We start from the raw sequence: 16161 nt of genomic DNA, 5'->3' as shown, positions 1-16161 counted from the left end.
AGATTTTCAAGATCTGTCACATAAATTAGATCTCAAAGATGGGAAAACACAGAAAGTAGCTTGTTATTGGAGATCAGATTACCCTACACCTATCTACAGAACCATAAATGGGATTGACATGAAAGTCACCCACAATAAGAAAATAATACTAGAAATCCCAATACTTGAGACCACAGAACTCTGCAAACAGTCAGACTTACCATTATATTTTACCTTAGCATTTATACCCTGGAAAGAATTAGCCAATTGATCTAGTTTTGGATCTAGGCATCTCCTGCAGTGGAGAAAGCTGCAGAAAGAACAGCTCATCCCTTCCTGGCTAAGCAGTGCTGTGAGGTACAATATATAACAGAAACAGAAAATAAATTGACTGTGTAGCTAAGTCACAAGGCTGACAGACTGAACTACTAACAGAGCCAGTGCTCCATGCAGTAGTCATCCACTGCCACCTTCTGTTCTCTCCAGCACATTATAATAATATATCTTGTCACAGTATCTTTTTGTTACTGCTCAACAAGGGGAGACTTTTTTAGCTTTGAGGGAAAAAAAAATAAAACCTTAAAGCAACATGAATAATTATGGCACTAATTTGCTAATTCTTCTTTACCATCATTTCATAATGTCACTTCAGTAACTTGAGACAGTCTGATCTAGATGAACTCCTTGGCTTTGAAATTAAGGTATGGGACCTTTGGGAGCATTCAGTAGTAGTGTGCTAGTTAATTGCCTAAGGGGATCAGTAGGATGAAGATAAAACCATTTAGTAGATATAGGAGCATAGTAATGAACCTGTCACTTCTATTCGCAAAATTCTTCTCTATTACCTAATAGTAGCATGCCAGTGGACACTGAAGTTGTAAGCTACCATCTTTGCTCTCCAGCCTTTCCTGTGTCTATTACCTGTTTCACATCTTGAACTAGGTGATGCAAAAGTAGATTTGATGGTCCTTGCTTCTGTGGTGTGGAAAGAAAAGAGAGTAAACAAACATATCACTCTGTATTAGGAAATCAATATAGTAAAAGAAAACAGCTAAAGGATCTTCAGCATAAGCTACACTCAAACTCTCCCCACAAACCTGTTCAAAAACATCTCAACACCAGTCTGCAACACCTCTACTATCTTAAATCTTGCCATATTCTAGAAAGAAGTTGGTATCCCTTAGGTTAAAAAACATATCATTTTCAGGAAGATAAGCATGTATCACATACCAGATTAAAATCAGAATGTATTTCTCATGAGCTTTGGGCAAGTATTCAGTCTGATTCATGTCAACTAATTGAAAATAAAAAGCTTGGACACTATTCTAAAAATCAAAATTACAATAAAAGGTGATCAAAACTCATTAATTTTTAATTATTTGTTTTTTTCAAAAATCTTTCATATAAATGTGGCTTAATTAAAGAAAACAGTATTCTTTCTTGGCATCCTTATCTAGAGCTCTACACTGGGATTTCAAATACTCACTGTATTGTAGAGTTCTTCCAAACGAGATATGGTAAGAAAACAGTGCATGTTCACTCCATGCTCTATTAACAGCTTCACAAAATCCACACGATCCATCACTAAAGCATCCAGCATTGCCTGTTCCAAGGCACCAACCTCCAGAAGGACAGAGATGAAGGAAAAGCTTAGAAAATTATCTGCTTTTGGAAATAAATAAAACATGCCTGAACAGCTAGACATTCCTTTATCACAATGATTTGTCTTCATGTATATTTAAAGTGCACAGTACAAAAGAAAAATATGCTGGAGGAAGCATCTGTGTAAAAACTCCAACCCAGAGGGGAAGTAAAACTGAGTCTCCATAAACCAAATGTCTGTAGAGACTTTTACAAGTCTAACCTTACAACCAGACTCTGATAATACATTCCCTACTCTTTAAGAAGCTAATGTATGATAATGCAGGGGAGGTGGAAGGAAGCCTTTCTTTTTCAACATATGACAAAAGCCATTTCAAGGTACTGTATTTCAAGATATCGCTATAGAACTTGAAGTTCTTTAAAGCAGACTTCTTCTTAAATATGAGAGAGAATCTACATTAGGATAAACTCTCTCAAAGACACGATGAAGCAGAGGTCTACCTACAACAGTGTCCAAATTAGTGAAAGCACTCTACTCGTGGCACATGCACAGAGCTCAGCAGGATTTCTACATGCAAAACAGCAAAGGAGTTGGATATATGAGGTTCATACAAATCCATATAAAGAATTTTTACAGAACATGTATGCACAGAAAATGCAGTGGGGTGAGCAGAATGAGGGTTCTGGCTCACAAATTGGGCAGGTGCTAATGCTAACTTGGCATGTGAAGTTAGTCCTTTCCATGTACTTTTTTACGTATGGCAGAAGCAATATTAGAAGTTGAGCAATAAATATTACAGAATTGTCACATGTGAAAAGAAAACTTGTGCCCTATTCCTGAATTATTGGTGTTTCTTCCAGAAATACCTCAAAGTGACCATTCTTGTATTAAATTTCCTCCAGCAGTCATTCCTTATGCTGGCAGCATGTCCAAAGAGGTTTAGACAGCTGTCCGTTAACTACTGGAATGACATTCTTTGTTGTAAAGTCCATTTGAGACTGAGCTGACATTCAAGCAGAAACATAGTTGCAGCACATACCTTCTGAACTTTTAGGATCAAAATTCTAAAAAGAAATAGCAAAAAGCTGTGCATAATTGTGCATGTTCCCTTAAAACACTTAAACAGACAAAAAAATACTAAGACTGCATGGAAAATCACTTAAAAATTTCTCCTGAAATATCTAATTCAAAATTTGAATACACAACCACAATAATCTAATACAAATCGTAGCTCCTGGAAACTGCAGGTCTGGCAGACCCTAACAGCCAGAGGGGTATTCCTCTTTAATTAATAAAATAACTAAGTCAAAAGCAAACTTTAAAACTCTGCTTGTGCATTTTCTTTTTTCTTCTTTATTTTAAATTCTTTACAATGCATGAAGAAAATAATGTTAACGTTTTTCTCCTCCTTAGTCAGAAGAAAAACTTTCAGGAATATATGCCATTCTATTTTTCACTTGAAGAAGCAACAAGAGATATAAAGCTTGTTTTTTACAAGCTCTTTACATCTTACTTGAAGAGGAGAACACACTCATTATTTGACATAGACTTTTCATTCAAAATGGTGCTGAACAATTGCACTGAAATAGGTATGAACAGGCACATAGATCTTTTTCAAACAAATCAGAAGCAGAGGAGCAGGAGTAAGGGAACTGCCAGTGAATCTGTAAGGCCAGGGGATGACCAAGCTATAAAAGAAACATTCAAGGAGATAAGTCTATTGCAGAAATGGCAAATTAATTCATTGCCTCACTGCTCACTACAGAACATGTGAGAAAATGTCCTACATCAAAGCTTTTCTTTATGGCAGACAAATCTGAGGAACTGTGTCAAATTGAAGTGTCAGTAGAAAATATTACAGACGTAATCCACAAAGTGGTAGCAAATTATCAGGACCAGGTGGTATTCACTTAAGAGTTACCAGGGAACTGAAGTACAGAAAAAATCAACCTCCCTAACAGCAGAATGGAACATGGTAGAAAATATGTGAATTGTTGAAAAAGTCAAAGGAGTGTACAACTTGTCAAAGTATGGCATACCAATACAGTTAGAACTTTGTAAGGACAAATAAAATTAAGGCACAATAAGGAATAGCAATAATAGCAACATGGGTAAATCTAGTAGAGTAAGAGGAAGCAAGGAAGTTATTTTGTAGAATGAAATCAGAACTCTAACAGAATTTTGGCAGGGACAACAAGGATAAGGCTGTTTGATCAATACAGGATGTCTGCATCCCCACAAAGGTTTTTGATGATGGCTTTTTTGAAGGAATTCCAAACAAATCAAGCTGTCACAAGGAAAAAGGTCCTCCAATTGTTTAACAACTGAAAAAATTGTATAGAAAATGATTATTAATAGTGGCGGGAGACCAAGAAAATCCCACATATTGATTACCACTTTGACAACACTTGCTGATGATAAAAAAATTATCATCATCATAAAATTGATTGGGAAGAGGTACAGAAGAATCTCGTAATATGAACTAACCAACCAAAAAAACAGGTGAAATTCAATATTGGTAAATGAGAAAAAATGTGCGTCTGGGAAAAACAACCCTACCTTTGCTTCAGTTTTGAAATTAATTCAGAAAAAATGTTAGTGGAGCATTAATGTAAGCTGGATAGAAGTTGGAAACAAGTGAAAGAGGGATACAGACTATTAGGATTTATACTTAGATGAACACAGAATGTCTAAATATTAGTATTTCACAAAATATTTCAATGAAGAACACCATATCTTGAATATTTGGTACAGTGTCTGTCTATACCAAAAGATGACTATATGACCTGAAAAAAAAAAAAACACAGAAGAGTAGAAAATATTGTCAGAAATAGGGAAAAAAATGAACAGATAATCACTTCAGGAAAGCCAGGAGTGAAGGGGAACACTTCAATAGTTCTCTAAAACCTTCTGTGATAAAGCAATGGTGACTAGGAAAATGTTATTTGTCATTTCCCATATACATAGAATCACAGAATCCTTTAGGTTGGAAAAGACCTTCAAGAGTTCAACCGTGAATCTAACACTGCCAAATCCCACTACACCATGTCCTTAAGCACCACACTTACACTTAAACACCTCCAGAGATGGTAACTCAACTGCTTCCCTGGGCAGCCTGTTCAAAAGCTTGATAAACCTTTTGGTGAAGAAAATTTTCCTAATATCCAATCTAAATCTTCCCTTGTACAACTTGAGGCCACTTCCTCTTGTTCTGACACTTGTTACTTGGGACAACCGACTGAAGTCTTTCAGGGTATTACGACAAATTTCCTCATGAGAGGAATTGTCAGGCATTGGAACAGACTGCCCAGTGAAGCGGTGGAGTCACCATCCCTGAAGGTATGTGAAAGACATGCAGAGTTGGCACTTACGGACATGGTTCAGGAGTAGACTTGGCAGCGTTAGGTTCATGGTTGGACTTGATGATCTTAAAAGTCTTTTCCAATCTAAATGGTTCTATGATTCTATTCTATTATTCTATTTTTATATCATTTATACTAATTTACCAGTCAAAGCAAGCTTCACCTGCCACACTTCTCATGTAAACACAAAGGAATCATGCAGACCCGCAGGCCTTGCCAACATGTATCTTCAACAATAAAAATGACAAAAGCATAATGCTTCACTCTTACTCCAATAGTATAGAATTTCAAGCAGTAAGATAGATGGTGTCCCGCTTCCTTTAACATCCTACACAGATGTGCTTTAGTAAAGCTTATCAACAGTTCACAGCAGAGCTGTTGAAGGAAAAAAAACTAAATAAATACAAATAAAAAATGTACACGCTATAAAACAATGAAAGAAGATAGGGGGAAAAACCCATTTTCTTCATAGAGTCAAAATACAACAGTGTATTGTAAAAAAAAAAAAATTCATAAAGGTAAAAATATGCACACATCATTGTATATACACAAATCTTTCCCATAATCCAAAAAAACAAAAGTCCATTGGACAAAAACACTGTTAATATTATGCACTCAAAACACTCAAAAGTTATCAGATAATTCATCACCATGGTACAATTATTCATTGCTCAATCATATACTATGTTTCACCAGAGTGCTTAGTCTTATTCAGTGCACAGAATGAACAATGCTCTCTCAGCAGGGAGCAATTCAACATGTTGTTCTAATTTCATTGTTCCAGGTTTGGCACATCCCTTATTATTCACAAACTATTCAAATCCTGAAAATGAAACCAGCAATTTCCTTCTTTGCTTTTCAGTGGGCATTTATTTTTACTAGGCTTTGTGCAAGAACATGACATGATTGTCTCCACTTCACAGCTAGTGAACTGAGCCCGAAGAGGTAACAGTAACACAGAAAATATGTTAATTCAGGAGTGGCCAACTGTAAACATGTCAGGCATAGTCCTCCAAGTATTCAGCCTTATACACCACACGAAAATACAGACTGGTGATCAATAAGTTCAGCTCTCTTGTTCTATCAACCAACCAGCTATGTTTACACAAAACAAAACAAAACAAAACAAAAACAAACAAAAAAAACACCTGTCGATTTTCCAAAATTTACATTGTAAAGAGGGAAAGAGGAAGGGCATTCAGGACTGGAAACATTAACCTTGTAATTCTTGGAAGGGAAAACTTAGAAACTACTTCTGGGATCATCAGATATATTTTCTTGAAGAAAATATTTACTTTCATAACAAATGGGAATAGCATGTGTTGAGGCACATAGAGTTTTATATATATATTCTATAAAAATCATATTATGTACATAAAAACTCACTCAGGAAGGATTATACTTAAATACCAGATTACATCTGAAAGTTTAAAAAACACAATTTATAGGACTGACTAAATTGTTACTGTTAAGTTCTTTCACATGCATATAGTTAATATGGGTCTAAATAGTGGCTTGCCTTGATGGCAGCCATTCCCAAGAAACAACACCTGAAATAATGCCATGATGCCTTGTTACCACAGCTAATTCTACTTTTTTTTTTTTACCCAGTAACACCATGAAGGACCATGATTTCTGTATTTCTGACTAGAGTTAGAAAAACAGAGGCAAGACTCCTTTGGACTTTACTTCTTTGGAGAAAAGCGTGCTCTGATCTACAATGAATATCATTGGCCATCAATGATTGTCAACCCAGGCTTGAGGAATACATGTCCAGAAGGGCTACTGAAACTATTTGGAAAAGCTAGCAGAAAAAAAACTACAGGAATTTTAGATATCACCTCTTCTCTGGGGAAATAAAATTTCTTCGATTTTTCATCTGATGCACTCTGCAGCTGAATACTTCACAACTTTAAGAATAATGCCTCTCCAAAATCAAAGATGATTACTCCAGAAGACTGACTCCAAGCACCAAACTATTCCTCAGTTAAAGCCTAACAAATGCAAATCATCAAAATAAAGTGTAAAGCCACTGTGAAAATTAAAAGATAATAGTACCTTCCAGTGCTGTCCATAAACCAATATGTGTTTCTTGGCAATATCTAGGCGGTTCCAGGCCAACGCCAAATCTAGCTGATCTGCAGCAGACATATTTGTACCTAGGAAACAAGCAAAAGACCCAGCGTTTTTCATACATTGGTGTTACCCTTTGCTTTGAAAAGGTAAGCCAATAGGATTATATGTCAGATGAAAACAGGTGATAATTTTAGATAGGTACCTTTCAAGAGTGCAGTCAGAATTGCCAAATCAACGTCCTGCTGATCTTCTGATTCCGCATCAAATATGGTTATCTGTTAGAATTGCAGAAGTATACTATTTGAGGTAAGGCAGAGAAGTCTGTAGTTATTTCTTCTTGGTAAGGGCTGCGGTAGATTAAATCATACATGTTTTCAACACAAACAACAGCAAAGGTCTAGCCATGATTTTCCTTTGTTTCAGACAGAAAATACACCATTTTGCTTTTTAATACAATGACATCCCAGGCAAACTGGCATCAACTTACTGCATAAGAACATGAGTCTATTTCCTTTTGAGTGGCCTTTAAAGCTGAGAAACCTAAAAATGCAACATGGTTGATATCTACTCAGTGTTCCACTAGAAAACAGACATTCAAATAAAGTAAAACAAAAGATAATAAAAACACATTTGGTAATTTCTATTTTAGTGATCGTTGCTACAATTGTCATTGTTCCCATAACAAATACTTGGTACTCCATCAGGGCAGTCCAGTGCCAGTCCAGTGAAGATTTCAGTGTCTGCAAAAGCGGAAACGAACCTCACTTTTAAAATGCTGAAAAGGAAGACCCAGGGAACTACAAGCTGATCAGCCTCACCTCTGTGCCTGTCAAGATCACAGAGCAGATCCTCCTGGAAACTATGCTAAGGCACACGGAAAATAAGGAGGTGACTGGTGACAGCCAGCATGGCTTCACTAAGGACAAATTGTACCTGACAAATCTGGTGGTCTTCTATGATGGGGTTACAGTGTTAGTGGATAAAGGAAGATCAACTGATGTCAGGGACCAGGAGTTGTGCAAAGCATTCAATGCTGTCCCTCACAACATCCTTGTCTCTAAAATGGAGAGACATTGGATTTGACAGGTGGACCACTTGGTCACACTCAGAGAGTTACAGTCAATGGCTGGTGGAGATCAGTGATGAGTGGCGTTCCTCAGGGGCTGGTATTGGGACTGGTGATGTTTAACATCTTTGTCAGCAATATGGAGTGGGATGGAGTGCACCCTCAGCAAGTTTGCAGGTTATGCCAAGCTGAGTGGTGTGTTTGATACTCTAGAGGGAAGCGGTGCCATCTGGAGGGACCATGACAGGGTTCAGAGGTGGGCCTGTGTGAATGTCATGAAGTTCAACAAGGCCAAGTGTAAGGCCCTGCACCTGGGCCTAGGCAATGCCAAATAGAGATATAGGCTGAGTAATGAGTGGATTGAGAGCAGCCCTGAGGAGAAGGACTTGAGGGTACCAGTGAATGAAAAATGGGACATAAGCCGGCAACAGGTGCTTGCAGCCCAGAAAGCCAATTTGCATCCTGTGTCTGCATCAACTGTGGCAAGTAGGTCGAAGTAGGTGATTCTCACCCTTTACTCTGCTTCCTTGAGACCCTACCAGGAGTACTGTATTCAGCTCTGGGGCCTGCAGCACAAGAAAGACATGGGCCTGCTTGAGTAGGTCCAGAGAAGGGACATGAAAATTGTTAGAGGGCTGGAACACCTCCCCTGTGAGGACAGGCTGAGAGCTGGCATTGTTCAACCTGGAGAAGGCTCCAGGGAGACCTTATAGCAGCCTTCAAGTACATGAAGGACATCTTCAGGAAAGATGGGGAGGGACTCTTTTTCAGGGAGTCCAGTGATAGTTCAAGGATTAACAGTTTTAAACTGAAAAGGGGTAGATTTAGATTAGATTGTTAGGAATAAATTCTTTACTGTGAGGGTGGTGAGGCACTGGAACAGGCTGCTCAGTTGTGGGTGCCTCAACACTGGAAGTGTTCAAAGCCAGGTTGGATGGGGCTTTGAGCAACCTGGTCCAGTGGAAGGTGTCCCTGCTCGTGGCATGGGGGTCGGAACTACATGATCTTCAAGGTTGCTTCCAATCCAAACCATTCTAGGATTCTTCTTGCAAATGGACCACTAAACATGCCGGCACCTTTCTAAAGAACATTTCAATACTCAGAGATAATTTCTAGCACCTGTTATGAGGAGAAGAATAGATATAAACATTTCTAAACTACAAATAAGACACTACTACAGAAGGAAAAAAAAAAAAAAAAAAAGCAGGAATTGCTTGATCTTTCCTGCAAAAGCAGATGTCTGGCCTTTCACTAAAAACAGAAAAAACTGTCATTTCATAAGCAACCACTGAGACTTTAGAAGTTAACAGGCTCTGTGGAGCTACGCAATATATAAATTAGCACAGACACTTTTTACTAGAGTTAACACCATTACTTCTACAACTGCTGTGCCCACTCTAACCCACCAAAGAAACAGGAAACAAAGATAACAGCAAACGAAGACACCCTAAACTCAGATCGTGAACCCCACTCACAGACTCTCTGTGCTCCATGCATTCCATCAAAATGTGAAACAGATGACTGGACTGTTTCTGTCCCAAGCTAAATGTGTTTTGAATCATCACTAAGACCTCCTTCTTCACCTGAGGGCGCAGGTCCCTGAAAAACAGATATACAAGCAAGAATATTTTTAGCTGCTTCTTACCAGCCCAAATGACACCTCAGCAAAAGATGAAACTTGTGCAGAGACATATGAGAAATCTCTTCCATTTCTACTTCTCTGTTGACTTATTCCTGTCTTCTTTCAACAAAACAAAGCAAAGGTATCCCACAACATAAATTTTTATTCACACAGGCATTAGTTCTGATCATAGATATATACTATTGGAAATAGGACAAAGGAAAAAGTTAACAATTTTCAAAGGATCGTCTGTGAATATACAGCTAAAAACCACTAAAAGTTTAGCAATTTCTTTTCTTTCAATAATCATACAGGGATAAAATAAAATTCCTCATTATTAGTTCATTAGGCTTCATACCTCTCCCATTCCTTCCACCTCTTTTATCTTTCTGTTAACCTCTCTGTCCATATTTTCATTTACTTTTGAAATGTTAGGACTTTTTTTCTAAAGATAAAAAATATGGAAGAAAAGGCAAGTGAAGAAAGAAGTTCTCAGTACAACATACTAGGGAAAAATACCACCCCCCTAAAATAATACTTGAAAAATATAATAAATTAACCATTAAGATATAAAGTTTATTAAATTGTTCATACTTTATTTTAATTGGAACAAACCCGGGTCACCTTTCTAAAATTGGACTTTTTATTTTAAAAGCCCTTTTGACTTTGAAAAACTTTCAAAATATTATTATTATCATTATCATTATCTCTACAAATATATATATATATTTATCTCCATTTTGGACATAAAAATTTCAGCAAGGTAGATTTAATAGAGTGTGCATCTGAGGCTGCACTGGAGGTGACATTAAGAGTTACAGCTACACAAGGATGACAGATCTGAATTACCACTGGGTAAACCAAAGCCAAAGCCAAGGAATCTTAGTCCTTCTCCTACCATAGGCTGAGGCTCCTACAGCAACTAACCCCAGCCCTAGTCTCAACAGCTTTGTGCGATCCAGATGCAAACCCACTTACAGAATACTGATGGCAGGAGAAAGGATTGAGTCAAAACCCAAGCAGGCACTCTGGGGTCACCCAGCAGTGTCCCGTGCCAAAGGTGTAAAACATTACAGTAACCCAAAACAGCTAGATGCAGTTTCTTTTTTCTCTTAAAAAAAAAGTCTGAGTAAACTTGGCACAATAATTCTTTTCAGCATTAGTTTGAGGCAGAGAAGGAAGAAACTCTGTTCTCACTTCGCAGAAGCAAAAGCCAGCAAAAGACAATTACTAGAAGCATTAGGAATTATCTCAGAGGATTTGAGACAGGTGTTTTCAGGTCCCTCCCAATATGACAGACCAAGCAGGAGGAGCATTATGCCACTACTCACCCTGTATCACCTGTGTGTTTGTGGGTAAAAGCCAGGATATCTGCAGCTCTGCCAGTGCCCTCATAGACCACCACAGGGACAGCTGGGCTGGCCTTCACATACTCCCTCACCATTAGGATCACATTGGGGCCTCCTTCCACAACCAGCCCAACCACGGGTACACCTTGGCCCATTCCTGTTTCAAAACACACCTCACCAGTTACAAACAGGTCTCAATCACATTAAAAAAATCAGAACATCTGGTAAATAAATACTCATGAAGGAGTCTCATACATGGTTCAATTGAGACAAAACCGGGCCTTCACCATTTCTAATTTGACTTACACTTTTTAAGACTTTCACAGAACTTCTGCAACCAGATCAAAAAGACCACAAAAACACCCTAATAACATTGTACATGACTCTAGCATTGGAAAGAAGAAACATCCTTCAGAATACCTCTCTGTCCTTTTCAATAGCTCTAACATAAGAACATCAATGGTGTTTGAAATATTGTCAATATCCGTTTATCTACACATATAGAAAAGTAATCAGGCACTTCTTCACAGAGCTTTTCAAGTTTTACAGCAGCAGGGTGGTTTTTTTAGCAATAAGAAATAAATTTCAAATAAGATGCAATAAAATGGAAAAAAAAAAACCTAAAGATAAAACCAACCAAACAAAAAAACCCCTCTGACTTGCAAAAACTCACAGTAAGAAAATATATAAGAGCCTAAGTAATAAGTTCTAAGTAGGAACACACTAGAAATTGGGTAGTTATCTCAGTTTGTAAATACTATAATGTGAGCAGATAAAGGAAACAAGGATTCAGCATCATAACTTTGCTAATGTCTCTCTAACATAAGTCAAGATTTAAATCACTAAGTGTGAACTTCCACAAAAAAATGTATACATTCTAGTTCATAAAAAGAAATACTTGCGTATGTAATAAATATTTCATTTATTATTTTTATACCATAACTTGATTACTGTATAAGCAAACAATAGAAGTTATGCAATCTGACAAACATTGGCTGAATGTATTCCTTTCTCCACCAGTCTTTTTTTCAGTACCTGAGGAGGTCACAGGCTTGCAATATAGAAGAGTGACAAGGACGTAAGTAAGAAACGGGGGAAGAAGGATTCAAATTCCACTAAATGTGACCATTTTTCCACCTAGCAAAATGCTGGGAAACTATTCAGTCCTCATGTAGAGACCACGCAAAACTGCAAAGTAAGCAAATGCTCAGTATCTACTAAATAATTTAGCGTTTAGACTAAATTTAGACAACTAAGAAACTCAAATGCAATTTAGCTCGAATGCATAACGCTTTATAAAAATATTGCCCTTTTCATTTTCCTGACACTCAAAGTTCAAGACACGTGCAATTAATAACTTTCAACCTCAGTGAAATCTATGGCAAATGAAGATGTACAACATGTAACAGGAAACATCAAGTACCTACAGAACTTAAAGGACAGGTTTTTCTTCCATAAAGCTGACCACAGCATTACTCACTTGTGTGTATTTTTTGAAGTGATATGTACTTCTCCAAATTCCTCCTGAGCATCATTTCATTCCCATACTTGCCTACTGTCCCATCATCTGCCATTAGAAAATGAGAATGCATGCTGTTGAGGGTACTCAGCTTGCTGAGTGGATTACCAAGAGTCTGATACAGGCAAACTACCTAAGAAAACAAAAATAAAAAGATCTTCAAACAAAGCAACAAAATACCATGACTTACGTTGCCTTGCTTGTATGTATTTCTTCATCATATTGTGATCTTCTGAAAGCGCCCATCATGCTTTTTGCTGCTCTATTCATTTTATTCTTAACAGCAACAAAACCTCAGGTAATACCACAGAGAGCATTTCTCATTAGGCCTGCAGTCCTCAGTCAGAGTCACTGCTTCCCTCTTTTTGCAACAGTTGAGACACAATGGCATATTTTTCCTGGGTGTAGTCCCATTAAAACATGCCAGCATTTACTTATCAGGAATTATTTCACCTTACTAGTCAAGTGTTTTTAGACAGTTATATAGATTATGCCCTCACACTGGCACTCACATAAAGTTCTGGTTTATGAATAAAAATCATGCATATTAATGGACTATTTGTGTATACCTTTGAGCTGACTGCTCATCCTGAATCACACGAACATAGAAATACATCACTAGCCATCACAAGAGAATTGCCTAATTAATTACAACATTTCAAAAAGGAATTGCAATTTCCTGTAAGAAAATAAACATTTTTAAACTATTCATTGACACACAAAAAGCAAAATACAATGCTTCAACATGCCACAGAATTCTAATACTGAGCAAAGCCTAAGCCTCTGTTACTGAGAAAAATGATCAAGCCAGTGAATGAAGGAAGCAGAAAACCAAGTACGCAAGAAAGCTCAAACTTCCCCTGAACATGTAGGCTTTTATTATGAAAACGTGTCCAACTCACATCTTTCCCAATTAGATCCCTCTGGTTCTCAATGATACCCCATGGAGGAATCCCAACAGCACAGATCTTTCTCAGGTGTGGTGAGGCACAGCCTTTCAGCGCATCCCCAACATGTCTGGACACTCCTAAACAGACAATTAAATCATCAGTTATTTCTACATTCAGAGACCTGATACAGGACACCAGTGAAAGGGTTTCCCATAATTTCATTTATTCTGTGGTCACGTTTTAACCAGAAACAAGCCATCCCATCCCACTTGGATATTTGATGTGCACTGTAGGAATTGTGAGGCTCAGATGTAATGCATCAATGCTTAAAACTCAACACATATTCGTAATTAATAACACCCATATATATTGCTAATGGTGCTATCTCCCTCCATAAAAACATTATTTTTACACAAATGCAACAGACAGTTCTTCAGTAAGGTCACCAGATTGCACAAAAGCTAAAGAAGTAAAACTCTTTCAGTTCTGTGGCCTACTGACCCCCTCAGTTTTTGAGAGTAGTCTACAAAAAGTTTCAGATACTATACTAACAGGCTAATTAATTGATTATGATGATTCAATAATTTTAAATTATAAAACACAAGTTAAATTTAGATTTGAAAACCATTTAAAAACCACCAATCACAGTCCTCAGAACCTAAATATCTTAATGAATCAGACAAAACTGACTGCAAATAAGTTCTGGCTATCTACTACCAATGTTTCTTATTACATGCAGAATACTCTACACCTTAATAAAATATATGTGTATATATATAAAAAATATTCAGAACACCTGACAACAGCAGAGGAACATGATGTCACTCTTGGAATTATGCATTGTTCCTTCAAAAGAAAAGGCCTTATTTTGTGCTAAAATATCACAAGTTATCAAATAATTTCATTATATATTTGTATATGCTTTCGTGCAGAGAAAGAACACAGAGGAAGACTGAGACAAACAAAAATAATTATACTACCGCTGTTGATGCCTTCTGTAATTATCCATGCTCCTGTAGTCTCAGCAGCCTTCACCAACCCTTTGCTGAAAACCTGCTTGACCTTTGAGGGAAGCTTGAAATTTTGAATGCCTCCATGAACAGAGATCACTAGCTTTGGCAACTCCATCTGCCATTCCTTAACCATCAAGTGCAACAGCTGATCCAAATTGCTATCATAAGAGAGTCTAATATACTGGAAGAAATAATAGTGGGTAAAATAAACATCCACCAAGAGAATTAAATGCAACATCTTACAAAGTCAAAGTTCTCAGCATTAATGTCTGAAAGATTTTATGTAGAATTAGAACTTTTAAAACACTGCTAATATGATAGCACAAAAATACATCAGTGAGCAATACAATCAACAATTCAGATTATGTTTAATCGTGGTGAAATTCAAAGTAAAAATATTATACATACACTCTAACTTGACTTAAGATTCCACTGCTCTCTTAAGCCAAAGAATCTGATATCCACCCCAAACCACCATTTTTTAAATTATTATTTATTTATTTTTTTAAATGCTGAAATTATAAAGAGAAGTCAGACATAAACCCAGCACTTATTACCTTGGCATGGTAGGTGTGATCTCCATCTTGAAAATTGATTGTACCAAATGCATCTGTTGGACTCGTCTTTGTGTGTTTTTGCACAGACCATTCTTCATCATCATCTCCTTGAGAGGCAGTCTGACAAACAGGCCAGCTACAGTCTACTCCTGGGTGATCTCCAATCAGCCGTCCACAGCAACATCTCATATTAAAAATAAAGAAAATATTTTATAACAAACACACTTGCATGCAACTCTAGGATCTCCATCAGAATAGCCCAAATACTTTTTCTACAAAGAAGGATATTGTAGCTTGCTGACACAGAATATAATAAAAATTAACTCAGCTCAGCAATGAAAAAATGACATTATATTAAATCATAAATATGTTCTGTTGGATACTGAACATGTTCTTTACCTGATGAACACTAATAACAGCTGGGGAGTTGCACTACATGATCTTCAAAGGTCCCTTCCAACCCAAACCATGTTGTAATTCTGCATGACTCTGTAACAGTCTGAGTGTCCCATATAGCAATTCTGACCCAAGCAATGCAGCTCAGATTTACTGCTCTCATATGTGAGATTACAGAGGAGCTTCTCTGGACACCAAGGTTTGCTATGGTTATTACCACAGCTTATTCTAGCTTTGAAGGAAGATCTAGGAGTTACCATCATTAATTATGTGGAGAGGTGCAAACCTCAGCCTAGAGAGAACTCCAACATGACCTTTTCAATAACTCCTGGATGCCAGTTAAGTGAATATATTGAAGTGCAATGTTAAGGAAAATTTAGCAGAAGCTCAGTTAGCGTTAAAGGTTTGCAACTGGATGAATTACCCAGATTCCAAACTCAATCAGTATTACTGTCATACAGGCTTCAACAGGCTCCAGCCTCTTCTACAGGATTAACTTCAGTTTAATTTATAGTGACATCTGACAGTCCAGTTTTCCTTTAGGCATTTCAGAAGTTAATACACCCTGGGAAATAGAGATAAATTCTTCCCTTTTAGTCTTTAAGATACCAAACAGCCTCCGACGACCTGAACTCAATGACTGCCTCAGGACTCAGATGTTCTACTTGTAGACCTAGGGGCAAGTTAGACATAAACAACACCTGCAGAACCCTGAAGAGCTACATTCAGA

At 37.3% G+C, this 16161-nt stretch overlaps 1 protein-coding gene across 1 annotated transcript in view; it reads right to left on the bottom strand.

Annotated features, from left to right (window-relative positions):
- The window catches only part of TRPM6 (transient receptor potential cation channel subfamily M member 6), a gene marked incomplete at its 3' end in the record, with an annotated part of 108613 nt that overhangs the window by 46699 nt on the left and 45753 nt on the right, over positions 1-16161 (bottom strand). The window contains exons 4-13 of the mRNA XM_080363155.1: positions 15036-15219; positions 14446-14659; positions 13478-13602; positions 12537-12708; positions 11039-11213; positions 9562-9685; positions 7223-7295; positions 7003-7103; positions 1466-1600; positions 901-954 (exon numbers count right to left, since the gene is read on the bottom strand). Coding sequence (XP_080219281.1) covers positions 901-954; positions 1466-1600; positions 7003-7103; positions 7223-7295; positions 9562-9685; positions 11039-11213; positions 12537-12708; positions 13478-13602; positions 14446-14659; positions 15036-15219 — 1357 coding nt within the window. The remainder of the gene's footprint in view (positions 1-900; positions 955-1465; positions 1601-7002; positions 7104-7222; positions 7296-9561; positions 9686-11038; positions 11214-12536; positions 12709-13477; positions 13603-14445; positions 14660-15035; positions 15220-16161) is intronic.

The sequence above is a fragment of the Nesoenas mayeri genome, assembly GCF_963082525.1.
Source record: "Nesoenas mayeri genome assembly, chromosome: Z".
Classification (NCBI taxonomy): domain Eukaryota; kingdom Metazoa; phylum Chordata; class Aves; order Columbiformes; family Columbidae; genus Nesoenas; species Nesoenas mayeri.
Note: the sequence above shows the minus strand (reverse complement) of the source record. Positions and strands in the feature narration are given on the sequence as shown.